The following is a 27,996-nucleotide window of genomic DNA, read 5'->3' as shown; positions in this document are numbered from 1 at the left end:
TATTTGCTTTCAGAGTTTCCGTCGTGGCTCAGCGGAAATGAATCTGACTAGCATCCATGAGGACGCAGGTTCAATCCCTGGCCTTGCTCAGTGGGTTAAGGATCCAGCATTGCCATGAGCTCTGGTGTAGGTCACAGATGAGGCTCGGATCTGGCATTGCTGTGGCTGTGGTGTAGGCCTGCAGCTACAGCTCTGATTCGACCCCTAGCTTGGGAACCTCCATATCCTGCGGGTAATAGCCCTAAAAAGACCAAAAGACAAAAAACAAACAAACAAACAAGACAGGATCTTCCCAGGCTGCATGGTAGAATGTGTGTGAGTGGAATAAATTGAGCTCCCACCTCCTCTAAGGAGACTTGAGACCTTTTTTAGTGAGATATTTAATATAACACAAAGAAATGCCCAGGTACATACTGTCCATTTTTAATGTACATGGAGTCCCTTGTTCCCTACCCACAGTGAAAAAAATTATAGGACAGAAGTTGCATCCAGTGACTAGTTTACATAACTAATTGAAACCAAATTAACAGGAGTTCCTATTGTGGCTCAGCGGGTTAAGAACTGGACTAGTATCTATGAGGACAAGTGTTCCATTCCTGGCCTTAGTGAGTTAAGGATCCAGCATTGCTGTAAGCTGTGGTGTAGGTCAAAGATGCGGCCCGGATCTGGCATTGCTGTGGCTGTGGCATAGGCCAGCAGCAGCAGCTCCATTTCAATCCGTAGCCCGGGACTTCCATATGAGCAAGTGCAGCCATTTAAAAAAACCAGAAATCAACAAGGACACAATTCAAGGCCCCATATATCCAGAAACATTAACTGGATGCGGAAGGACATCTGATCTTTGCAGGGGTGTTTTGAAGAGAAGATTAAGGTGAGTCATGATGGGGGGTGGGGTGATGTGTATATTCTCAGAGTGCTCTTGTGTGGGAGAGTGAGTGAATTTCTGTATCATTCCAGAGTGTCTAGTCCAGCTCTATGCAGGGCTAGATACTGGATGCAGTCCAAAACCAGCATGCTCACCCTCATACACAGGCAACTTCTGAACAGATTTTTAAATTTCTTCAGCCCCCAGTTCATTTGACTCATTTTCTATTTGGGGCCTGGAAGCTGGCTTTCAAACCTGACCCTTGATCCAGTCTCTGGTCTAGCAACTTCTTCCTTCATCATGACTGCATTTCCCCCATACCATGCTGCCTCCAGCCCTCTGGGTAAATAACCTTGCTGTGTTTGCCAGACTCACCAGTAATATCTGGACGCAGAAGAGAAACCGGGGCCAAGGAATTCAAGTGGAGGGGGTAGGTTTTGGCTCCATGAAGTGAAGGGGGCTGTCCTCCATTGTGTCACAGGGCAGGGCCAAGAAGTGACTGGAGGGCCACCTCTCTGAATGGAGCAAAGGGAACTCTTGCACTGTGATGGGGTTGAAGGTCAGCATCTCTTCCAAATCTCATTTCCCACGGGCTCAAAAATTGATAAGTGTAGGACCAGCCAAGGATATGAGTCTTTATGCTGATGCTCCTTTTGTTGTTGTTGTTGTGGTATGTAGCAGCTTAATGTGAGATCTCAGTTTCCAGGTAAAAGTGCCAAATCCTAAACACTAGACCACCAGGAACTTCCTGATGCCAATTTTATATTCCAGAAAATAGTGATGGTGTTCCAGATTTAATAGTTTTGAGTCTGTTTTTTAGCTGAAAAAAATCAGGAAAATAAAAGTCCTACATCACAGGGGTTATTGTGAGAATTATTATTATTTATATTATTTTTGTCATTTTTGCCATTTCTCGGGCTGCTCCCATGGCATATGGAGATTCCCAGGCTAGGGGTCTAATCAGAGCTGTAGCCACCGGCCTACACCAGAGCCACAGCAACGCAGGATCTGAGCCGAGTCTGCAGCCTACACCACAGCTCACGGCAACACCGGGTCCTTAACCCACTGAGCAAGGCCAGGGATCAAACCCGCAACCTCATGGTTCCTAGTCGGATGTGTTAACCACTGAGCCACGACGGGAACTCCTGTGAGAATTAAAAGATGTTTGTTTTGTACACTGTAAAGCACTTGAAAATATAAATATGTGGGAAGGAAATAGACCGAACTGTTGACAGTGGTTGCTTACAAGGAGTGGCCTTGAATAAAATCTTCAAATATTTTTCAATGAGCATGTATTACTTTGCAATAAAAAATAAATATTTTTATTATTATTATTATTTTTTGGTCTTTTTAGGGCCATGCCAGAGGCATATGGAGGTTCCCAGGCTAGGGGTTGAATCAGAGCAGTAGCTGCTGGCCTGCACCACAGTCACAGCAACGCCAGATGCGAGCCACACCTGAGACCTACACCATAGCTCATGGCAATGCTGGATCCTTAACTCTCTGAGAGAGGCCAGGGGTCAAACCTGTGTCCTCATGGATGCTAGTAGATTAGTTTCCACTGAACCACGACGAGAACTCCAAGATTTTTAAATATTATGTATAGTATATACCCCTGTAAATTAGGTGTTTGGGATTAATATATACACACCATTATATATAAGAATAGATGACCAAAAAGGACCCATGTATGACACAGGGAACTATAATCAGTATTTTATAATAACTAATAAGAGAAAATAATCTGAAAAAGAGTATGAATATGTATGTAGGTATAACTCAATCACTTTGCTATATATCTGAAACTAACACAACATTATAAATCAACTATACTTCAATAAAAGTAAGTTAGGGAATTCCCATTGTGGCTCAGCGGAAATGAATCCGACTAGGAACCATGAGGTTTCGGGTTTGATCCTTGGCCTTGCTTAGGGGGTAAGGATCTGGCATTGCCGTGAGCTGTGGTGTAGGTCACAAACTCAGCTTGGGTCTGGCGTTGCTGTGGCTGTGGTGTAGGCCAGCAGCTGTAGCTCTGATTGGACCCCTAGCCTGGGAACATCCATATGCTGCAGGTGTGGCCCTAAAAATCAAAAAAATAAAAATAAAAGAATAAAAGTTAGACCAAAACAAAATAAAGGGCAGCAGCTAGATGGTTTCACTAGCAGATGACCCAGAAAACTTTTAGGAGGGAGATTCGTGGGCTGGTTCAGGGCCTGTAGGGAAGGCTTCCTCTGCTAGAGGCTTGTCATCCACCAACTACTTAAAGTCTTCTGTATTTCATTACCCCAGTGAGAAGTCTATTGGGTCAGATATATCCTCTCCACTGTGGTACCTCTCAGCATAGGCAGGAGAAAAGACACTCCCTCTAGCCCCCCCCAGGCCCACCTTCTCTGAACCAAGTTGATAGAGTGAACTGATGGCCCAGCCAGCCTGGCTAGCTTCCTGCATCACCTGCAGCTAGAATGAGCCCCTTTGCTGCTGCCCTCACTGTCCTTCCCCCTTGAATTATCTGAAAACTGTCTATGGATCAGGCCCTAGATGGAAGCAGAAGGCCAGCCCTTTCCCTTAGCCTTCTGCAGAAGTGGACCCGCCTCCCCGAAACCTGCTTGAGGTTTTACTGAACCTGGGCCCAGCCTCAGCAGCAGAACCTACAAACTCAGCACTCTCTCCCTTATTTCCCCAACCCCATGACCTGGAGGAAATGAATAAGAATTCTTTTCGTGTTTTTAAGTATTTTTTGGTTGTTGTTGCTATTGTTATCAGAAGTCAAATCTGGAGCAGAAAGGAAGGGAGGCCTCTGGAAAGTCTTTGACCTCTTATTTCTTCAATAGTTTTGGCTCCCAGCTTGTACTATAATGTTTTGACATCTCCAGTTAAACAGCAGATGATGGGGTAGGGGTAGGGTGGTGAATGTTTATCATTTCTAGACAGTAGAGAGATGCAAAACACCTGTGGATTAGTGAAAAAGTCCCCGGACTCAATATCCTAGGGGTCTTCGCACTGTTATTTACCATTGCCCCAAAGTGGAAGAATCCTCATGTCTATCCACAGTAGAGTAGATAAATAAATTGTAGTATATTTATGCAATAGAATACTATACATCAATGAAATATAAAATTCTATTACATTGTGGCTCTCATTAACGTAATGTTGGGTGAAACAAGTCTGATCCAGAAGGATCATATGATCCCATATATATAAAGTTCAAAAATAAGCAAGATGTAACTATAATGTTTAGAAATGCCTGCTAGGCAATACATTATTAAGAAAAGTAAAGAAGTGATTTTCATAAAATCGGGGTAGTAGTTACCTCTGGTAGAAGAGAAAGTGATGGGGAGGGGGCAAGAGGGGCTTCTGGGTGCTGCTGAACTATTTTGGGTTTTCTTGTTTGCTTTTTTAGGGGCACACCTTAAAAAATGCACCTGTGGCATATGGAGCTTCCCAGGCTAGGGGTCGAGTCAGAGCTACAGCTGCCGGCCTACACCACAGCCGTAGCAACAAGGGATCCAAGCAGCTTCTGTGACCTACACCACAGCTCATGGCAATGCCAGATCCTTAATCCACTGAGCGAGGCCAGGGGATAGAACTCACATCCTCATGGATACTAATTGGGTTTGTAACCAGCTGAGACACAATGGGAACTCCTTTTTCTTTCTTTCTTTCTTTTTTTTTTTTTTTTGAGGTACACTTCTTTTTTTTTTTTTAAACATGTGGTCACAGCTGTAGCATGTGGAAGTTCCTGAGCCAGGGATTGAACCAAAGCCATTGCAGCAACAATGCTGAGTAGTTATGCTGCGAGCTACAGGGGAAGTCCTATTCAAGTCTGCTTGATGTATGATATCATCTAAGTTTTAGGTGTACAACATAGTGATACACAATTTTTAAAATTATATTCCATTTATAGTTATTTTAAAATATTAGCTATTTTCCCTACATTGTACAACATATTCTTGTAACTTATTTATGGTAATGAGCTTTTTTTTTTTTTTTTTTTTTTTTTTTTGGGCCATGCCTATGGCATGCAGAAGTTCCTGGGCCAGGGACTAAACCCTTGCCACAGCTGTAACCAGAGACACAGCAGTGAGCCACTGAGCTACTAGGGAACTCTTGATGAGCTATTTTTTGGCCTGGGAGGTATTTATATGGATTTTAATTTATGATAATTTTTAAAGCTTTCATCCTATGTTTTGTCCACTTTTAGGTATGTATGTTGTTTTTCACAATTTAAAAAGCACATCTGTGTGATTTTATGTCTGTGTCTGTTCAGAAAGATTAAAGGTCACTATTTTCTGGAGTCAGTCACTAGTTGATGCAAACATTCTATGTCTGTGATGTCTATCAAGGATCTCTCTGAGCCCACACTTGTAGGATGCCCTAGTGAAGGACACTTAGGACTGTGACAGTGCAGAAAAAGGAGGAGACAAACCCAACTACTGAGTCTCAAAGCTGTTTACATACTTATCTATTTTCCCTTCTCAAATACAGGAGCAGCAGGTAGCATAAAAGAATCATTCTTGTTTAAAAGGTGAAAGGTATTCTACTGAAAGAAGTCAGTTGGAGTCAAATAGCCTGGAGCCAAAACATGTTGGAGCCAGTGAGATCTGTAAAATTGAGCCGAAAAACCCCTTCTTTTAGGGCTTTGGGGAGGAATGAGTGAGCTAGTTTGTACAGTGCCTGACACATGTATATAAATGGTATAAATATTAGCCTCATTTTATTTAAGAAGACTTCTTTATTCAAGAAGTCCTCAGAGTTCCTGTTGTGGCACAGCGGAAGCAAATCTGATAAGGAACCATGAGGTTTCGGGTTCAATCCCTGGCCTCACTCAGTGGGTTAAAGATCTGGTGTTGCTGTGAGCCGTGGTGTAGGTTGCAGATGCGGCTTGGATCTGGCGTTGCTGTGGCTGTGGCGTAGGCCAGCTGTAGCTCCGATTAGACCCCTAGTCTGGGAACCTCCAGGGTATGGCCCTAAAAAGCAAAAAAAAAAAAAAAAAAGAAGGAGAGGGAGAGGGAGAGGGAGAAGAAGAGGGAGAAGGAGAAGAAGGAGAAGAAGAAGAAGAGGGAGAAGAAGAAGAAGAGGGAGAAGAAGAAGAGGGAGAAGAAGGAGAAGGAAGAAGAAGAAGAAAGAAGAAGAAGAAAGAAGAAAGAAGAAGAAGAAAAAAGAAGAAGAAGACGACGTAGTCGTCCTGGGTCAGAGTTCCCATAATGGCTCAGTGGTTAACCAATCCAACAGTATACATGAAGACATGGGTTTGATTCCTGGCCTCGCTCAGTGGGTTAGGGATTGCCATGAGCTGTGGTGTAGGTAGGAGACGTGGCTCAGATCCTGTGTTGCTGTGGCTGTGGTGTAGGTCGGCAACTATAGCTTTGATTCACCCCCTAGCCTGGGAACTTCCATATGCTGCATGAGCAGCCCTAAAAATACAAAAAGAAGAAGAAGAAGAAGAAGAAAACAGAGCACAGACCATCCTAGAAGGTGTGAAAATTTGTAGAATCAGGGAATGGTGGGTTCTAAGCATTAAGTTCCAAACACAAGAGGGTGAGGATAAGAATATTTGCCCTGGATTTCCCATCTTGGAGCAGCAGAAACGAATCTGACTAGCATCTATGAGGTTGCTTGTTTGATCCCTGGCCTTGCTCAGTGGGTTAAGGATCCAGTGTTGCCATGAGCTCTGGTGTAGGTCACAGATGTGGCTTGGATCTGGTGTTGCTGTGGTTCTGGCATAGGCCGGCAGATATAGCTCTGATTAGACCCTTAGCCTGGGAACCTTCATATGCCACGGCAGCGGCCCTAAAAAGACAAAAGACCAAAAAAAAAAAAAAAAAGAATAGCTGCCCTGCTTATTTCAGTGTTACACTAAGGACTGAGGGAAAATCTATTTGATAGTCCTTTGTAAATTGTTCAGCATCACACAAATGTAAGTTTTTGTTTTTTGGGTTTTTGTTTTTGTTTTTGTTTTTTTTTTTTTTGGCTTTTTAGGGCTGCACCTGCATCATACAGAAGTTCCCAGGCTAGGAGTCAAATCAGAGCTGCAGCTGCTGGCCTATGCCACAGCCACAGCAATGCCAAATCTGAGCTGCATCTACGACTCATGCAGCTTGGGATCCTTAAACTACTGAGCCAGGTCAGGGATCAAACCCACATCCTCATGGATACTAGTGGGGTTCCTAATCTGCTGAGTCACAATGGGAACTCCTACACAAATGTAAGATTGTGTGCATATGTGTGTGCACATGTACACCAGGAAAAATTAAAAACTTGGCTTATGTCTATGGGTAAAAGAAAAAATCATGAATTTACCTTTTGCCCTGCAGAGACCACACCCAAAACTGAGGCATAGGGAAATAAAGGAAAATTCCTGTGAATACAACCTGGAAGATACTTAGCATATCCAATTAAACCTAGAGTCAGGTATATACTGTTAGATCAAACGTTTGTAATTGGAGTTTATTGTTAATAAGCATGGAATTGTTAGCACAGACTCTAAGATGTCTAGTACCTGATGGCAGCAAATTTAAGGGGCCGAGAACTAACCCATCTTCTGGCAAAACTATGAACGAAGGACTGACTTCATTAGGAAAATCATTCATATTCTCCTGACGTCTTGTGCAAGTTTTTTTTTTTTTTTTTTTTTTTTTTTTTTGTCTTTTCAGGGCATCACCTGAGGCATATGGAGTTTCCCAGGCCAGGGGTTGAATTGAAGCGGTAGCCACTGGCCTATGCCATAGCCCAGCAAGTCAGATCCTAGCTGCATCTGTGACCTACATCACAGCTCACGGCAACACCAGATCCTTAACCCACTGAGCAAGGCTAGGGATTGAACCAGCATCATCATGGATACTAGTCAGATTTGTTTCTGCTGAGCCACGACAGGAACTTCTGCAAGTGTTAATAGTTCTCTGTGCTTACAATGTGTCAGACTTATAAATACTTTATATGAGTTCTTACTATTAAATTAATAGTTATAAAACAAAAGAAAAAAGAAATTAATAGTTATAAAAATATTGTTAATCATAACAACAATCCTGTGAGATATGCTAGTTTGCTCACCTCCCCTTTCCAGAGGGGGGGACATTTTGTAACCTGACCAAGGTCATAGAGCTAGTATGAGGCAGAATTTGAACCCAGACAGGTCTGATCCTAGAGTCCACATGCTTATCCCTATTCCTTGACTATCTTTCAACCTGGTTAATTTACCAATGCCAGTGATCATTTACAAAAAGAGACTGATTATTTCCTTTATCTTTTTCAAACTCAGCCTAGGATCTCTACACTTCTTAAAGCCCAACTTCCATCACCAATCTTGAATTTGGTGCAACATATAGAATACAGGTGAGGGTCACTTGTATCTCTGAGCGCTCTTTCTAAATGTTTATTTAAGTGTTCAAAGTTTTGAGAGTTTCAAAAACTATAAAAAGGGCTGACTCATATTCAAGAACTTTGAGAAATCCTAAGGAAGCCACTGAGGAGAGAGGAAATAGGCAGGACTGAAATGAAGCTCTGTGATGAGGGTGAAGCAGAGAAAAGAGCAAAAACAGGAGAGCCTGGGAATGATTCAGAGCCTGAGAACCTCGGGCCTCATCTGAGCTGTAATCAACAGGCACAATTCCCGGTAACGTGGGATGCCCTAGACAGCATTGTGCACTTTGACAGAAATTACAATGTTTAGTTGATAACCATTAAGATATGCCAGCACAGCCCACCAGAACACATGGATTGGAGAAGACCATTTAGTTGGTTTGTCCAGGACACCCTATTCTGCTTGCTTTTTTCTTTTTTGGCCAAGCCCATGGCATGCGAGAAAGTGAGAAAGTTCCCTGGCCAGGGATTGGACCCCGGCCACAGCAGTGACCAGGGCCACAGCCGTGACAATGCTGGATCCTTAACCTGCTGAGCCACCAGGGAACTCCTCTATTCTGCTATCTAAACATCCAATTTTATTTATTTATTTATTTATTTATGGCTGCACCTGAGGCACATGGACGTTCCTGGAACAAGGATTGAATTCAAGCAGTTGCAGCAACATGGATCCCTTAACCCACTCTGCCTGGCTGGGGATTGAACCTGTGCCTCCCCAGTGACTTGAGCCCCGGCAGTCAGATTCCCCACCTGCTATGTCCCATTGGGAACTCCGACATCCACCTTTAAATTGCTTTCTTAGCTTCAGCCATGGAGTGGGTGAGTTGACAACTACTTCATGGCAACTGAGTCTTCTGATGCTCTGGAGAAAGGGAAGGGTGTCCCAGCTCCTGTCCCCCAGCTCGCAGTCCCAGAAAATCAGCCATGCTCCTTTCTGCTATATAAGATAATTAAAATGGACCTTACTGATAGGTTCCCTGGAGGATGGAGACAGGACACCCCCCTGCCGCCCCCCGGCCCCGGCCCTGAATGTGACTGTTCACCTCGGAGACCTGCTGGGACATGGGTACGCCCAGCACAAGATCTACACCCTTTCCCGGAATGTGGAGCGTAGATTAACCACCTATAAGGATTAACTGCCCTCTGTCACAGGGCTCGACCCCGACCACATACTCCTCCCCACCTACCCCTCCCTTGACCTTCCCCTCCTCCATCGTTCCTGCCACACGTTTCTGCCATGAACTCCAGCCACAGATTCCCGCCACAGATCCTTTATAAGCCTAGCACCTCCTCACAGTCAGGGCTGGTGGCATCTTGAGCTCAGCCTGTTCCCCTCTGATGCCTCCATAAATCTCTTTTGCTTTACTTAACCAACTTGAGGCCTGTGCGTTCCTACCTCGGCAAACCGAACACCTACCTAGATTGTGCTGCTGGCGGGCTTTAGCCACAGGGGCAGATGGTTAACCCAAAGTGAGGTTTCTCTTCAAGCAGAAAGAAAAAAAAAAAAAATTGGCAATTGACAGAACTAAGGAAATGAGCTGAGAAAGAGCCAGACAAAGAATAGTGGTTGGATGATTCATGAGGTGGGGTGCTCCTTTCTGGCAAAAAAAAAAAAAAAAAATAATGTTATTATAACATTGTAATCTGCTAGTGGCTGTCTTGTTCTTTAATGACCACGTTCTCCTTCAGAAGTCTAAATGTTAGGTTAGGAATGGAAGGGAAAAAGGTAAAATGAAGGACTTTTATTATAAGCAGATCTCTTGCCTCTATCTTCCCCCCCTGTGAGCGCTGTGAACAGGACCTCATTGCCTGCCCTGCAACTGAGACCTGGTTGCCCCTGCCCAGCAATGTCATTCATTATGTGTTGCCACCTTGGAAGACACCAGGAGGAAAGAGCTTTTATTAACTTATTTATTTTGTTTTTTTGGTTTTGTTTTGTTTTTCTTTTTAGTGTCGCATCTATGGCACATGATAGTTCCCAGGCTAGAGGTCAAAACGGAGCTGCAGCTGCCCGCCTACACCACAGCCACAGCCTCAGATCTGAGCCATGTCTTTGACTTATACCACAGCCCATGGCAACGCCGGATCCTTCACCCACTGAGTGAAGCCAGGATTGAACGTGCAACCTCGTGGACACTATGTCGGGTTCCCAACCCTATGAGCCACAGTGGGAACCCCGAAACAGCTTTTTTAAAAGTCTGCCTTAGTTAGCTCAAAAAAGACCTGAGGATTATTTGAAGATTACTTTATTTCCAGGTCTAGTAACTTTTTCCTCTGCCATTGTGAGCACTTTCATTGTTTAAAGCAAATAATAGCCCAGGAGCTGCCAGGGCTCTTTCTGACAGGAAGACCCCAGGAAGAGCTGTCAATTAGTAACCATGCAAACTTACAATTGCTGGGTATCTATCCCTTCCAGTGTTACTAAGGAGCTAAAAGTTTCAGCTCTAACTATATTCAGGAGGGGGAAATCACAAACATTGTCCCCTCAGGCTATACACAGAGAGGATTTTCTTTAGGAAGAGTAGTTTCTACCAACAACCCGAAAAGAAATTAAGGAGTCCCCTGGTGACTCAATGGGTTAAGGAGCCCATGTTGTCACTGCTGTGGTGCAGGTTCGATTCCTGCCTGGGAACTACCAAATGCTGTGACTGAGGCCAAAAAAAAAAAAAACCCAAACAGAAAACAAACCCATTACACGTGAAGTTCCATAAAAATCCTTCCACCAGGAGGAGGTGAGCAGTGACAGGCGTGAGGTGGGTGGAGATGCAGACTATCAAGGAAGGGAGTCCTGTCACACCTGTGCTCCTGGAAAACTAGGTGGGGACCAGCCTTGTCTGAAAGGAATTATGGATTAAATTTCCCTTCCAGGATGAAAAATGACTGATGTACTGATAATCTATGGTCAAGCTTGGGTTTGGGACATTATTTGCCTGGCTTTGAACTAGAATCTTCAAAGTTTTTGGTGAGTGTCTTTTGTCTCATTACTTCTTAGAGCCTTCTTAAATATAAGATGGGATTGGGGAGGGATCAGGTAATGACTTCATGAAAATCATGGAGTAAGGGCTCAATAGATGTTAGCTTTTTTTTTTTTTTTTTCATTTAAAAAAATTCTGAGGAGTTCCCATCGTAGCGCAGTGGTTAACGACTCCAGCTAGAAACCATAGGTTGCGGGTTTGATCCTGGCCTTGCTTAGTGGGTTAAGGACCCGGCGTTGCCGTGAGCTGTGGTGTAGGTTGCAGACTCGGCTTGGATCCCGTGTTGCTGTAGCTCTGGCGTAGGCCGGCAGCTAAAGCTCTGCTCTGATTCGACCTCTAGCCTGGGAACCTCCACATGCCTCGGGTGCGGCCCTAGAAAAGGCAAAACAACAACAACAAAAAAATTTTTTTTTGATTGAAATAGAGTTGATTTACAATGTGTTAGAAGTTAGCTGTTCTTATTAGGGCTACAACATTGACATAATTCTTCTGTAGTACAGAAATTCCAGAAAGTTTCTAATTAGTTATGCTATCTTGGGTCTGAATTTTCTCATTGTAAAATTAGGGAGTTGGATCAGATAAGTTCTAAACTGACCTTAAAGGTCTGGAATTACATTCTGGGCATTTTCCTAATGGGAATACTGAGGCATACATGCAAGTAGTATTTGTTCTTGATACACGGCCATCTAGCAACAATCAGCCACCAAGCCTTTGATGCTACTAGTTTTCTATTATCTTATCAGGAGATCACAGCCCAAGGTTCTTGGGAATGCAACCTGGCATAACCTTTCTGGCAATCAATCTGACAATATTTATCCAAAGCCTTAAAATTATGTATACCCTAAAATTCCATTTCTAGGAGTTTATCCTAGGACAATCATAAATAATAATTAAGGATGTTGCAAGATAGTTACACGGTTGTTCATTCATTACAAGATTATTTATAATAAGGAAAAGCAGAAGAATATTGATAATCAAAACAGAGGATTGGTTAAATTATGGTACATCTATGGAATGAACTGCAGTTGTAAAAATGATGAACAAGAAATTTTTGACATGGGAAGATATTTATAATACATTATTAAATGGAAAACAAAGTATCAAACTATGTATATATACATATATATATATGTATATGACCCCACAGTATTTAAAACCAGTGTATATCTCTCCACCAAATAGTCTACCAAATTCACCAAATATATAACCAACCAGTCCACTAAATGTATCCATCAAAATATAAACAGTGCTTAAGATAGTGTTCCTTTTTTGTACTTAGTTTTTTACTGATTTTATCCAATGAACATACTGTGCTTTTTTCTAAACTTTTTGTTTTGGAAAAACTAAAATATAGACAAAAATAGAAAAAATTGTGAATGCCTTCCTCCCCACCATGTATCATCACTGAATTTCAGCAATTATTAACTCATGGTCAATCTTGCTTCATCTTGTATTTTTATTTTTAGGGCCGCACCCGAGGCACATGGAGGTTCCCAGGCTAGGGGTCCAATAGGAGTTACAGCTGCCGGCCTACACCACAGCCAGAGCAACTCAGGATCTGAGCTGAGTCTGTGACCTTCACCACAGCTCACAGCAATGCCAGATCCTTAACCCACTGAGTGAGGCCAGGGATGGAACCCGAATCCTCATGGATCCTAGTCGGGTTCATTAACCGCTATGCCACAAAGGGAACTCTGAATTGTCTTTTTATTGTTTTTTTTTTTTTTTCCTTCAAACTTCTTGGCTTTGCCTGCAGCATGTGGAAGCCCTTCTTTGTGTTCTCTTCCTGTCATCTTTCAGATTTTGGTAGCCTCCAATCCATCTTCCCTGGTGTTTCCCAGCCTTTTTGCCTAGTGTCTCCCATGGACAATGGTTTGTGATTTTTTTCTTTTAATCTTTTTTTTTTTTTTTGCCGCACCCACAGCACATGGAAGTACCCAGGCTAGGGGTCGAATCGGAGCCACAGCTGCAGCCCCTTGGGATCCAAGCCGTGTCTAGGAACTAGACCACTGTTTGCGGCAACACATGATCTTTAACCCACTGAGCGAGGCCAGGGATTGAACCTGAATCCTCATGGATGCTAGTCGGATTTGTTTCCATTGCGCCACCGCAGGAACTCCTGGCTTGTGACTCTTTAGCTGGTTTCTCCCCTACAGCCTTGTCCACCCCCCGGGAAAATGGAGGCAAAGCTTGGAGCAGACCTTGTGGGGTCCTGGGCAGAGTCACAACTTAATCAGCCACACTATGTTTCAGGGGCAAGTCAGTAAAATTCTGGTAAATGCTTAATAACTTGCTCTCCAGAGAACACAAACCTGATTTGTAGGATTTGCGAATTTTTTGATGCAGATACACCTGTGGTCGAATCCAAGCTTCTGAGCTGAGGTCACCCAGACAGTGGAGATGAGGAAAGGTGTGCCCGAGGGCCAGTGCTGACATGTCCTCATGACACAATACTTCAGTAGTCCTCTTCTTTCAAAACAGGGAAGGACTAGTCAAACACACTCTCTATGGAATTTTTTTTCCAAAGGAAACCTTCCATACACTCGCATGCTCCCTGAATTAGTCTTCAGTGTGGGGTTATGGTTAGAGGTAAGCTTTGATTTAGAATTGCATTTTGCTTTCACTCTTTCCCACTGTCTCTCTTTCTTCCTTGGTTGAGGGAATGAGCCAGAGAATGCTGGCTTATGTTCACTTTTCATTCTTTCCTTTCTTTCTTTTTTTTTTTTTTTTTTTTGGCCAAACTCATGGCATGTGAAAGTTCCCCAGCCAGAGATCGAACCTGCGCCACAGCCTTAACTGAAGCACAGTAGTGACAGCATTGGATCCTTAACCCACTGAGCCACCAGGGAACTCTACTTATGGCCACTTTCACTGGCAAGAAGGTCACCATGCAAGGGTGGTGAAGGAGCTAAATATAGGTGATTCAGTTCCTGTGTGTTTCAAGCATTACCCACAAGAAAATTCCAAGCTAATATAGCATCTGAGGCTGAGTTATCTATGGCTATAAAAGAAAAGAGGGTGGGAGAAAGGAGCAGATAGAGTATGTCATTTAAATGTTGAGAATCTGGATTTTGATTAGTGGTTTTGGCCCTCTTCTTAAATTCCTATTCCATAATCAAATGGATCAATCTCTTTCTCTTCCTTTCTGCCCCCCTACACACCACGGGGTGGGGCACAGTGAGTGACCAAAGGACCAAAGGTGGCTGTGGGAGGGAGAGGCAATGGGACAAGAGAGTCCACAGACTGCATATGAGACTTAAGTGACTTAGAATTGATCAAACCCTGAACCATGACAGGAAATGTTGCCGACAAAGCCATAAAGTAATAACAGTCCTGAAAACTCCACATGTCTGGGCCAAGCTCTGCCCTGCAGTATCTGCTGTGCTGTTTTATGGGCCTAGCCCAGAACACCACCAAGCAGAGGCGAGGGCCGGAGGGCACCCCGCTCCCTGGGAAGAGAGGAGCAGACAAGGGCATCCACATGTTTGTTTCATTGAGCTGCTGTCTCACCATTGTCTGCCTCGTTACCAGTTATGACATGTGCCAGAGCAGGCTTTGCCCCCTCATTCCACTGGCATTTGTTAAAACAACACTCACCAAGATCCCATCTGGATGTGTCTTTTGGCCTGCCTGTAACTTTCCACTTTGAGGGAGATGAAATGAAGAGTTTACAAATCTTAATTTCACAGCTTTTTAAGAACAAGGATTTTTTTTTTTTTTTTTTTTTTTTGCCACGCCTGAGGCACCTGGACTTTCCCAGGCCAGGGATTGAACCTGAGCCACAGCAGTGACAATGCTGGATCTAACTTAACCCGCTACACCACAAGAGAACCCCCCAAATAAGGGCTTTAAAACAAATCTGGGAGAAATTTTTTCGAGAGGAAAAGAAGAGGGGAAACATAATTTCAGCTCTTAATTAATTATCCCCTGAGCTTGGTGCTTCTGGGTCCTTGGCATAAACTAAAGTGTGACAAGAGAATGAGGAAAAATGACTCATGGGTATTGCTCAAAGGGGGACCCATCCAGGATGGGCCTGGCCCATGCTGGGCAGTATTCCTGTCTCCTACAACAAGGCCTAGCACATGGTAAGCCCCAAATTAGAATTTTCTGCAGGCATGAATGTAGATGATTATTTTCAAAGATGCAAAGAAATAAAGAAATGTCGTTTTGAAAGGATTTTTCTAAGAATTTACACCTGAGCTGGCTAGTCCACAGTCCCAGAGTTAGGGCAAGAGGAAGGAAAGATCTAAGGTACAGAATTGAAGGAGGCACTCACTTCTGGTTTTGTGCAGTTTCAAGGCTGCACTCGCTTGCATGATCCTGAGAGTGAGTGCCAGCTTAAATGTCTGAAATATTTTGCCTTAGCTGCCTCACTCACCTCGCTCTCTTCCCAGGTCCTACTGGTCCACTTAAGGCCAACAAAGTATATTTGAAAAGATTATTTCTTCCTTGGGTTTGGTCCTCTCACTCTGCTCTGAGCCCTGCAGGAAATATTTCAGGGAATAGGAACAGAGGCAGCTTCTACCTGGGAAACCAATGACCACATAGCCAAGAGCTATCAGACAAACCTGGGTTTACTCACCACTTACTGTGTAGGAGGATAAGTCTGTTACCCTCTGGAGGTTTCCTTCTTCCTTATAAAATGAAGATAATAATGCCCACTTCCCAGGAAGATTGAGCATTGGGCGTAACACACAAAAACTGCCAAGTGCAGCACCCACCATGTAGTAGGTGCCAATGAATAGACGTATTTATGGTGGTGTTAGTGGTGATGCCAACTCTTTAGGTGAGATAGAGCACACATGTGGGCTTGCTGAAAAAAATTCACAGCAGCTGTGTAGGAGGACCCATTTCCCACAGGTTAAGGCAACCCAGGAGGTGCTCTGACTGTGTGCCAGGTACTGTGCTGGGAGTTTTCCAGCATTTTCTCTAATCCCAGCCACTGGCTATTCTTATTATGCCTATTCATGGACAAGAGGTACATTTTTAGTATAAACACGTCCCATGCAGTATTTGGGACACATTTATACTAGAAAAAAAATTTTTTTTTTTTTTTTGGTCTTTTTACGGGCATGAGGACATTCCCAAGTTAGGGGTTGAATTGGAGCCGCAGCTGCCAGCCTACACCACAGCTGAATCTGTGACCTACGCCACAGCTTGTGGCAACACCGGATCTTTAAGGCGCTAAGCAAGACCAGGGATTGAACCAGCCTCCTCACAGACACTAGGCTGGGTTCTTAGCCTGCTGAGCCACAACGGGAACTCCTGCAATTCAAATTCAACAGGACATCCTGCATCTGAACTGACAAACCTTGGAAGGGAGTCGGTAGCCCAGGGAGTCTAAAATGAAGCCCGCCACTGAGTGTGCCTCTGGAATGCATGTTTGCGCTGATGGCCTCAGGCTCAGCACTTCACACTAATAGCAGGTGAATGTCTGAAGCTGTCTTTTCTTATGGCTCCTGACTTTCTCTTCCTTGCCTTGTCTTCCCCTGCTGCATGCAGGATCGGTGGGCATGGCAGGAATGTGCTTGACAGCTGGCTGTGCAAGCCAGCGAGGCAGGGTGGGAGAATAGGTTTAAAAATATGTCACAGTCAGCTGGCCCCAAGCACCTCAACCAAACTCCCTGAGAAATGCTAGCTTGCGGCTTTGGGGGCTCATCATTGATCCTGCCAGAGCTTGTTTAGGGGCTCTGCTCTCTGTTGCGTGTTTCATAAGAGAAAAAGAGAGAGAGAGAGAGAGAGAGAGAGAGAGAGAGAGGGCTCTTGCTGAGAACTTTTGCTTATGGAACAAGACTTTTAAAAATATGCCCCCAGGTTTCTTGATGGCATTGTGATTCTGTGTTGTGTAAATGAATAGTCCTCAAAAAAAGTGGGGGTAGGGTGGGCTGGATAAAATCATGCCTGTTGTACAGAAATAAAAATGAACACATGTTAAAAGATTTTATTTAACTCTTTAATGAGGAAACTGGTGTTATAACTAGTTAAAAGAAGTAATAAAATGCATGGATTTATATGGGGTGGGTAAAGGAATGTTGAAATGAACGAGCAAATGGACACAAAATTGGTTTAGGGGTGTTGTTAGGCTGAATTGCATCTCCTAAAATTCAAATGTTAAAGCCCTAACTCCCTGGGACCTCAGAGCATGACTCTGGAGATAAGGTCTTTAAAGAGGTAATCAAGTTAAAATGAGGTCATTAGAGTGGGCCTTAATCCAATAGGACTGTTGTCCTTACAAGGAGAAGAAATTAGGACACAGACCCATGCAAGAGAACCATAGACAGGAAGAGAAGGCGGCTGTCTAGAAGTCAAGCAAGGACAGAGGCCTCACAAGAAACCAACCCCAGTGACACCTTGATCTTGGACTTGTAGCTTCCAGGACGAAGATAAATTTCTGCTGCGTAAGCCACCCAGGACTGTTATCACGGCCCTGACAAACTAATACCATGGGGAAGGGTCACTGGAATGTCTCTAAATAAGAATTATTTTACATCCCAATTAGTTATCTATAATTTATAGAACTGTAAAATAGTTCTGTTAGAATCAGATACCTCAGTCAGTTTAATAATGAGACTAATTTAGGACAACAATCCATGAACTCGTGGGGGGAATCCAGCTCCACCACTTGTATTTGGAAATAACGCTTTATTGGCACACAGACGTATGCAGTCCTTTCCCTTGCCTGTGGCTGCTTTCCCACCACAAAGGCAAAGTTAAGTAGTTGCCATCTGCCAATCTAAAATATTTACTATCTGGTCTTTTGGGAAACACTTACAGGTCATCCAGTCCAGGAGGGTCCCAGATTTTGGAATCTCATGGGTCACCAAATTAAAAAAAAAAAAAAAAAAATTTGAGGGATGGCCATCTAGTCTTCGATTTTTTATTTTTTTATTTTCTTCCTTTTTAGGGCCACACCCGAAGCATATGGAAGTTCCTGGTCTAGGGGTCAAATGGGAGCTGCTGCTGTGGGCCTATGCCACAGTCACAGCAACACAGGACCCCAGCCACATCTGCAACCTATGCCACAGGTTATGGCAATGCCGGATCCTTAACGCACTGAGCAAGGCCAGGGATCAAACCAATATCCTCCTGGATACCAGGTGGGTTCTTAACCCACAATGGGATTTCCAGGTCTTCAGTTTTTACTTTAGTCAAATATCAACTACTTCATAAAAGAAGATATTTAGAAGCATGGGACACATTGTCCTTTCTTTTTCTTCTTCGAGGTTTGATGAAAATTTTACCACCAACCAGTCACAGGTCATGGTCTGGATTGTGGAACCACTAATCTGGCCCAACCTTAGGTGCCAATAGCTGGCTCTGCCCAGGGAGGCTCTTCTGGCTCAAGCCAGGTGTCTTGGACTTATTCCCGGTATCTAGGCTAATGCCTTTCAAACGGGAAGGGGTCCTCGGGGGCTGGTTACTGCCAAAGCCAGCCTGGGCACACACCCAAGTCCAATTATGACAGATCCTGCCTTGCTTTAAATAACATACTTTTTCCTGATTCTTAAAAGAAAGATATGTTCGGTGTAAAAAACTTAGGAAAAAATGGAAAGAACAAAATTTCTCTCGGAGAGACACGACGTTTTACTGATTAACAGAGGACATAAAAGCACTTTCCAATCTAAAAATTTTAAAGGGACAAAACCCAGCACATCTCCCTAAACTAAAATGGGGCCTGGCACATTGCAGGCACCAATATTTATTGAAACCTAAATGACTATAATTACTCTTCCTAGATGATCCAAGAAAATCTAGTAAGTCTTTTTAACTTTTTTGGGCCGCTCCCACAGAATATGGAGATTCCCAGGCTAGGGGTCCAATCGGAGCTGTAGCCACTGGCCTACACCAGAGCCACAGCAACGCTGGATCCAAGCCACGTCTGCAACCTACACCACAGCTCACTGCAACACTGGATCCTTAACCCACTGAGCGAGGCCAGGGATCGAACATGCAACCTCTTGGTTCCTAGTTGGATTTGTTAACCACTGAGCCACGATGGGAACTCCCTTTTTAATATTTTTGATAACCAAATGGCTAATATGGTAAGCCTTTCAGGCCAAAAAAAATTCTTTTATCTATTTTTTCCCTTATCATTTTTTCCCTTAAGGCTTATTATAATTGCAAAGCACAACAACATAAGAAGAAAGGATTGTATATTTTCATCATGTTTTATTATGCATACGATCTACATAAGTTAAACTGTCCTAATGATAAATACAATATAATAATGATCTTTAAAAATCAACTTGTTACTCTCTCATGATTTCAAATATGCAATTCCTAAGAAGAAAAGTTTAAATTATTTAATTATTTCACCTCCAGCCTGGTCACCTAAATGAAAAACATCTTACATTTGATACTCAAATAATTGAGAATATTTTTTTTTAACTCTGTGACTTGCAATCCTAAAATCAATGATTCATCACTATTTCCTTTGAAAACATTGGAAACAGTGGTGAATCCATACCTTCTGCTTTGCAAGGCCCTTCAAGCAATTTATTAAATCCATCTCATCCTTTAAGAAACAAACATTTCAAATAATCCCTGACAAACTAGAAGAATAAAAATAACTTCTTGGAGTTCCTACTGTGGCTCAGTGGAAAGGAATCTGACTAGTATCCATGAGGATGCAGGTTTGATCCCTGGCCTCACTCAGTGGGTTAAGGGTGCGGCGTTGCCATGAACTGTGGTGGAGGTTGCAGACGTGGCTTGGATCTGGTGCTGCTCTGGCTGTGGGTGTGGTGTAGGCCAGAGGCTAGAGCTCCAACTGGACCCCGAGCCAGGGAAATGCCATATGCCTCGGTGGTATGACCCTAAAAAGACAAAACAAAACAAAATGAAACAAAAAAACCCAAAAACTTCTCCTTGGGAGTTCCCATGTGGTTCAGTTGGTTAAGGATCCAGTGTTGTCACTGCAGTGGCTTGAGTCCCTGCTGTGGCAAGGGTTCAATCCCTGGTCAGGGAACGTCATGTGCCACAGATTTGGCCAAAAACAAAAACAAACAAAACAAAAAACAAAAAAATACAAAAAACTTCTCTTTGGTTCTTCTTTGTCTAAATATTTCACTCATATATGTCTTGTTTCATTATGTTTATAGGATTTTTCTCTAAAAACATAAGCTCATTTTAATTTTGAAAAAATAAGCAAGCATTATCCCTTTTCAAAAATCACTTCCTTCCGGAGTCCCGTCGTGGCGCAGTGGTTAATGAATCTAAGAACCATGAGGTTGCGGGTTCGATCCCTGGCCTTGCTCAGTGGGTTAAGGATCCAGCATTGCCCTGAGCTATGGTGTAGGTCGCAGATGTGGCTTGGATCCCGTGTTGCTGTGACTGTTGTGTAGGCCAGCGGCTATAGCTCCAATTAGACCCCTAGCCTGGGAACCTCCATATGCCATGGGAGCGGCCCCAGAAAAGGCAAAAAGACAAAAAAAAGAAAAAATGACACTTCCTTCCTTTGATGAAACATCTGGTTGTGTCTTATTTAAGTCTTGAATCCCAGCCACAACCTGAGCAGATTGCTTTGTATTTGCTTATTTCTCTCCATCCACAACACCAAATCTCTATGCCGAGGTCTGTCCTTCCCCTGCCTTTCCCTGGTAGACCTGAGTCGCCTTTACTCTGACTTGGCCCAGGTCGATCCGCACCTGGCATGTGATTGGGAGGAGGCCTAGGATGGGCTCCCACATCTCCGCTTACTCCAATTAGATTTTTCTTTCATTGTGAATAACAACTTCCCTTCTCCACCACACTCCAGGAACCAGCTCTCTTGCTTCTCTCACTTACTCTAGAACTTTTTTTTTTTTTTGGCTTCACCTGTGGCATATGGAAGTTCCCGGAATGAGGATTGCTGAACCCTCACCTCCATAGCGACCCGAGCTGCTGCTGTTGGGTTCTTAACCCACTGTGCTATGGCAGGAACTCTTAGAATTTTTAATGAAGGTGACTGGGTTCAGCTTTTAATGATCTGTCTCTGGAGTACCCATCATGGCTCAGAGGAAATGAACCTGACTAGCATCCATGATGATGTGGGTTTGACCCCTGGCCTCAATTAGTGGGTTAAGGATCCGGCATTGCTGTGAGCTGTGTTGTGATTGCAGATGGGGCTTGGCATAGCTGTGGCTGTGACGTAGGCCAGCAGCTACTGCTGCAATTCGACCCCTAGCATGGGAATCTCCGTAGGCTGCAGGTGCAGGCCTAAAAAAAAAAGGTCTCTTGGCTGCTATTTACTGACTGTAGTCTCCAATTTATTATGTCCTTACTACATGCAAGTCATGCATTTTGTGCTTCCTATGCATTATTGCTAGTCTTCATGGCAACTCTGCAAAGCTGTGTGACCTTGGACAACCTTCAAAACATCTATGAGCATCAGTTTCTTCTTTTAAAATATGAATACTAACACCCCTAGGCTTCTGCATTCTGCGCTACTCCATCCAGCCTTTCTTAGGTAGTTCTCTCATTTCTCGATTGTGTCTCAGCACCACTCAGAATAGGGCTCAAAATATGATTCGAGCGCAACACATACTTGGTGATTATTTAACAGAGTATCTTACTCAATTATTTTCCTGAGTTACTTCTAAAAAAATGAAACAGAGATTTATGTTTAAAGTTCATCAAAAGCAGGAGTTCCTGTCATGGCTCAGTGGGTTAAGAACCTGACTAGTATCTGAGGATGCAGGTTTGATCTCTAGCCTTGCTCAGTGGGTTAAGGATCAGGCATTGCTGTGAGGTACAGAGTAGGTTACAGACACTGCTCGGATCTTGTGTTGCTGTGGCTCTGATTTGACCCCTAGTTCAAGGACTTCCATTTGCCGCAGGTGTGGCCCTGAAAAGCAAAAAAAAAAAAAAAAAAAAAAAAGTTTATCGAAAGCAGTAGGCATTCACATGAAAGAACAAATATAAGAAGTTGTCACTTTTTAAATGTGTAATTTTTATAAAGTTAAATCCTGAAACCTCTTTTGGAATGATCTGGTTAACTGGACTTCTGTTAACTGTTAATTAGTTTTCTGTTAAACAGACTTAGAAATTTTATCAAGTTTTAATCTACTTTCTTGCCTTAGGAAGAAGAGTCTGCTAGACACACCTGTATTCTGCTTTGGTGACTCAGGACTGCAGTGTCTCCAGGGTAAGGCTTGGAGCTTCTAGGAGCTCACTGAGGATAGAGGATGAGCAGGAGGGTTAGTGGTGGGTGTTCTAATCCAGGACCCAACTCCAAGGTGGTTTCTTTCTCTTTGTTCCAAGTAGGGTTGATATTGTCTTGTAGGTGAGGATTACTATTAGCTGGATCCCAGTTAACCCAACATTTTTTGGCCAGTATTTTTGTAACTCTTGGCTCCTTTGCTCAAAGGACAAAACTTTCAAAATAACTTCAGGGGTTTCTATTGAGGCTCAGAGGGTTAAGAACCCAACATAGTGTCTGTGAGGATTTGGGTTCCATCCCTGGCCTTGATTAATGGGTTGATGATGTGGTGTTGCCATGCTTGTGGCATAGGCTGGCAGCTGCATCTCCGATTTGTCCCCTAGACTAGGAACTTCCATATGCCACAGGTGCAGCTGAAAAAAGAAAAAAATATATAAATCAAAATAAAATAACTTCAGCCAGGTTTCTTGACATTGGAACAAGTGAGGTTTCCTTATGTACACATATATCTTAAATATATACGTGTGTGTGTGTGTGTGTGTGTGTGTGTATATATATATATATATATATATGCTGGTGGGAAGCCATCTGAAATAAGGGCCACCACACGTACAAATCATTTTCTTTTTTCTTTCTTTCTTTTTTTCTTTTCTTTTTTTTCTTTTTCTTTTTCTTTTTTTTTTGGTCTCTTGTCTTTTTAGGGCCATACCCAGGGCATATGGAGGTTCCCAGGCTAAGGGTCAAATCGGAGCTGAGGTTGTCAGCCTACGCTACAGCCATGCTGGATCCGAGCCGCGTCTGCGACCTACACCACAGCTCATGGCAACACCAGATCCTTAACCCACTGAGTGAGGCCAGGGATCGAACCCGCCATCTCATGGACACCAGTCGGGTTCTTTAACCACTGAGCTACTACAGGAACGCCTCAAATCTGTTTCTAAGTCCATTTTCCTCCTGCCAGTCCTGAAATAGCCAAGAGATCTACTTCCCAAGATATGTCTGAGGAACCAAAGTGTGCAAGGGCAAGGAAATCTACAAGATGAATACAGGTTATCTTCAGTTTCATTTGCACTGCAATTGCCAAAGTTACACGTTTTGGGGGTATTTGAAAAATTGCTACCAAATGTATGATTGAACTTTTGAGCAACCAAAACAAGGGCCCAAATGTCGTAACATTTAAATCTACATGGCCGTAGTTCCCAAACTTGGCTGCACGTTGCAACCACGTGGCAGGCTTTTGAAACTCTAGCTGCCCAGGTTGTACCCAAAACCAATTAAAACCTGGAGGTAGGAGTCATATGTTAGTATTTTAAAAGATCCCTAGGTGATTCCAAAGTTTAGCCAAGTTGGGGAACAGATGGCATATGGAATTATACGGGTAAGCAATTTGTAGAATATTACTTAAAGGATTCTACTTAAAGAATACTTTAATCCACAGACCTCATGTATATTTACATTTAATATGCTTCAACATTATAAGAGTAGAATATTTCAAAAATATGAAAAAGAGACTTTCAGGAAATTAAAAATTATTCTGTAATCTGAAATATTGCCAAAATATTACAATCCACTCCTTTTTTGGGGGGAGGTGGGAGGGGGAAATATCAGGAATATTTATTTCCAGCTTCAAAACCCTTTTTTATAAGTACAGAAGCAGAAGAAATAATGAAAGATGAAGGGAAGAAAAGATAAACAAAGAAAAACTAGAACAATTATTTACTAAGAATTGCAAATGCTCATTTCCTGAGCACACCACAAAGTTCCATTCTCTGATCCTAGGACTTGGAGTAATTTTCACAGATATGATGGTGAGGGCTCTTGCTTTTAGTTTATCAAAACAAACCTGAGCATTCCTTTTCCCAGCTCTCAGTGAAAACTGAAATTGTACTCTTCTTTATGAAGGAAGACAAAAGAAGGGAGGAAGGGAGGGAGGAAGAAGGAAGGAGAGAAAGTGTGTCTTAGTGGTGAGCTCACCTGTCCTTTAACTGTTCTGTGGTTGCAATCCCCTCCTGATTGATCAGTTCTCATTCAACAGATTTTCATATATTAGAAACATTTGAGGATTATGTCAGCTGAGACTCCTGCTGCCTGTCTGGTAGAGAGAACACCTTATAACAACAAACACACACCAGACCTGGATGAGTTACCCTCCCCACAACCTGCGGGCCTGTTGGGGTCATTCAATTCTTCAAATAGTCCAGTTTCTATAATCTCCTCCTGCCATGCTATGGGGACGGCACCTGTTGCAAATCTTTGAAAGAACTGCTTATCTTTATCATCAAATTCAACTCCTCGGACCTCAGAGAAATCTTCGATTTCATCAACATCTTTGGCATAAACCACTGATGGGTCTGGCACAAATGGAGGGTCCACTAGGCCGGCTTCCAGGCGAGGAAAGTTGATGGTTTTGAAGAAATGGTGTTTCCTGGGATCATCAGACTTTTCTCTGTGAAGAAAGGAGATGGTCAGCCTGAGACACAGTAATGAACCAAAACAGGAAATGTTCTAGCAGTACAAAGTGTATGGCATTCTTTTCCTAGAGTACATTTCAATTCGATTGAAAAGATAACGCAAAGAATAATTTAGGGAGTTCCCGTCATGGCGCAGTGATTAACGAATCCAACTAGGAACCATGAGGTTGCGGGTTCGATCCCTGCCCTTGCTCAGTGGGTTGACGATCCGGCGTTGCCGTGAGCTGTGGTGTAGGTTGCAGACGCGGCTCGGATCCCATGTTGCTGTGGCTCTGGCGTAGGCCAGCGGCTACAGCTCCGATTCGACCCCTAGCCTAGGAACCTCCATATGCCGCGGGAGCGGCCCAAGAAATAGCAAAAAGACAAAAAAAAAAAAAAAAAAAAAAGAAAAGAAAAGAAAAGAAAATGTGACATGAGAAATTATACAAAAAAAATAATAATTTAGAAAAATAAAAATAAAAACCACAATTCAAAGAGATACAAGCACCCAAGTTCCTAGCAGTACTATTCACAATGGCCAAGACATGGAAGCAACCTAAATGTCCAATGACAGAGGAATGGATAAAGAAGATATGCTGTGTGTGTGTGTGTGCATGTGTGCGTGCACACGCGCGCGCACACACACACACACACACAATGGAATATTACTCAGTCATAAAAAAGAATGAAATAATGTCATTTGCAGCAACATGGATGGCCCTAGAGATTGTCATACTAAGTGAAATAAGTCAGACCGAGAGAAACTATATTTTTATCCTCTTTAATACTTGCTTTTGCATTTGTGAATAGCCATACATCTAAGAAACCCAGAAAATGTAAGTGAATTTTTCAAAGGAAAAATTGTAGACACATACTATTATGGAAAAGAGAAACTCAGTTATTAGAACATACTGACCAATGTCTGTGTGGTTTACATCCTATAGAGTAAGAGGGTTGCTGAGATAAATCGAAGCTTCAAGGATGGATTTTTTAAAAAGTCAGATTTGTTGGGGTATGATTTATACAACAACGTTGTATTTTTTGGCCATGCCTGCAGCATGCGTAAGTTCCTGGGCTAGGGACACAACCCATGCCATAGCAGTGACCTGAGCCATAGTAGTGACAACACCAGGTCCTTAACTCACTGGCCACCAGGGAAGTCCAACACAGCAACATTTTAAAGTATCAGACAGGGGGGGTTGGGGGATGAGCTGGAGTTGTGGGATGGAAATCCTATAAAATTGGATTGTGATGATCACTGTACAACTATAAATGTATTAAATTCATTGAATAATAAAAAATAAAATTAAAAAATTAAAAAAATAAAGTATCAAATAGATTCAGGGAATGGGGCTTGGCATAAGATAGATTTTAAATGTGTGAGAAGAAGGATAGAACAAAATTTCATCTAAGTAGAACAAGAAAGAACTCTAGGCCTGTGTATCTTTAAAAGAACAGAAGAGTTGGAATGGACCAGGTACTGTGAAGAAGGAGCTTGTACCACCTTGATGACCTCTGGCAGGCATGAACACACTGTACTAGAGGTCAAGAGGACACGTTTAAAGTCACTCTGAGCAGGTTTAACTTGGATAAAAAGAACGCCCTGGGGGGCTCAGGAAACTTGAGGAATTTGCCAAGCCAGTCTTCATATTGAGATGAACAGTTCTCAACTCACATCTCAGCAATCAGGTCCAGATGGCCTGGGTTTGTCCATTAGGAATGGCTGACTACAGCACTTTTGCTAACGCAGAAGACAAGGGAATGATGGGCCATTTGAAGGTTTTATTTATGTTCCTCAACACCCCCAACTAGATGCCCCTGGAGGGTAGGGCCCATGCCTTATTCCCCTTTCCAATAAATGCCTGTGATTGCTGATGTTGACAACAAAAGACTAGGTTCTCCAATTTCTCCTCCTTTTCCTGTGTGTCCAAGGCTCTGGATCAATTGGCTCTTTTGCATTAGCGATGCTTACCTCAGTTGAGTAACTGGAAATAGTTTGAAGGAGTTCCCTGGTGGCTCAGCAGGTTAAGGATCTGGCATTGTCACTGCTGTGGCGCAGGTTTGATCCCTGGCTTTGGAATTTCCCCATCCTACAGGGGTGGCCAAAAGAAAAAAAAAAAAAAAAAAAAAAGGAAAAAGAAAGAAAAAAAAAGAAGAAGAAATAGTGTGAAGATTATTTGACTCTGACTTTGGCAGCTCTTAGAGCCCATCATCATACAGTGCACTTTGGACAAATAGAAGAGGCTATCGATGGAGGCAGCACTTTTCATTAAGGCCAAATTGGCAGCTATGGGATGACTTCTGCTGCTTATTGAATATATTTCAGATCATTGATGGGCTCTAGTGTTCCCAAACCCTACACTGAGATTACAATTCTTTTTCAGCTGTGCCCGAGGCATGTGGAAATTCCTGGACCAGGGATTGAACCTGAGCCACAGCAATGACAATGCTGGATCCTTAACCCACTGAAACACCAGGGAACTCTGAGATTACAATTCCTTTTTTTTTTTTTTTTTTTTTTTTGTCTTTTTGCTATTTCTTGGGCCGCTCCCGCGGCATATGGAGGTTCCCAGGCTAGGGGTCCAATTGGAGCTGTAGCCGCGAGCCTATGCCAGAGCCACAGCAATGCTGGATCCGAGCCACGTCTGTGACCTACACCACAGCTCACGGCAACGCCATATCCTTAACCCACTAAGCAAGGGCAGGGATCGAACCGGCAACCTCATGGTTCCTAGTCGAATTCGTTAACCACTGGGCCACAACGGGAACTCCTGAGATTACAATTCCTGTAGCAGTTAATGAAGAAAACATGCCAGCTTTGTAAATCAACTATACCTAAATAAAACTTAAAAGAAAGAACGAACGAACAAACAAAAGAAAGAAAAGAACCAGCTGCCCATACATAAGGCCCACACTGTGGGGTTTGGTCTGCTAAGAACAGTTGGTATTGGCCTTAAATTGTGTGTTGGAGGAGCACTTACGTCAGAGACTTGCATGTTTATTTGCCCTTGTTCTTCTGCATTGACTGATGAGAACAAATCTTGCAAAATACTTGTCTTTTCCTTTTATTAGATTGGAAAACACCACAGGTGACCCTATTTGGAGCCCCCCTGAGATGCTTAGAAGAGCTTTTGGCTTCCATGCAAGGTGGACTCACAGACCCATAAAAGCAAAAGAGGAGATCCTCTTTGGTGATGTCTAGAGAAGGAG

General features: G+C 43.1%; 1 protein-coding gene and 1 long non-coding RNA gene across 14 annotated transcripts in view; one reads left to right on the top strand and one right to left on the bottom strand.

Moving 5' to 3' along the window:
- Positions 1-754: 754 nt before the first annotated feature.
- LOC110256308 (uncharacterized) lies at positions 755-27,996 on the top strand. 2 transcript variants are annotated; one of them, XR_014824063.1, is made up of 4 exons: positions 755-871; positions 11,093-11,186; positions 22,257-22,321; positions 27,859-27,996. It is a non-coding gene; the product is annotated as an uncharacterized LOC110256308 (long non-coding RNA). The 2 variants fall into 2 exon arrangements; XR_002337704.2 differs by lacking the exon at positions 27,859-27,996 and adding an exon at positions 24,372-25,213.
- GRK7 (G protein-coupled receptor kinase 7) overlaps positions 23,778-27,996 on the bottom strand; it is a 72,941-nt gene continuing 68,722 nt past the window's right edge. For all 12 annotated transcript variants that reach the window (XM_084987055.1, XM_084987048.1, XM_084987049.1 and 9 more), the window contains 1 exon segment: positions 23,778-24,782. In XM_084987055.1, coding sequence (XP_084843181.1) covers positions 24,446-24,782 — 337 coding nt within the window. In that variant the 3' untranslated portion in view covers positions 23,778-24,445.

Source organism: Sus scrofa, chromosome 13, assembly GCF_054392235.1.
Source record: "Sus scrofa isolate SSC_HxYL_T2T_F1_AM1 chromosome 13, Sscrofa_HxYL_maternal_Yorkshire_Landrace_v2.0, whole genome shotgun sequence".
NCBI lineage: Eukaryota > Metazoa > Chordata > Mammalia > Artiodactyla > Suidae > Sus > Sus scrofa.
Note: the sequence above shows the minus strand (reverse complement) of the source record. Positions and strands in the feature narration are given on the sequence as shown.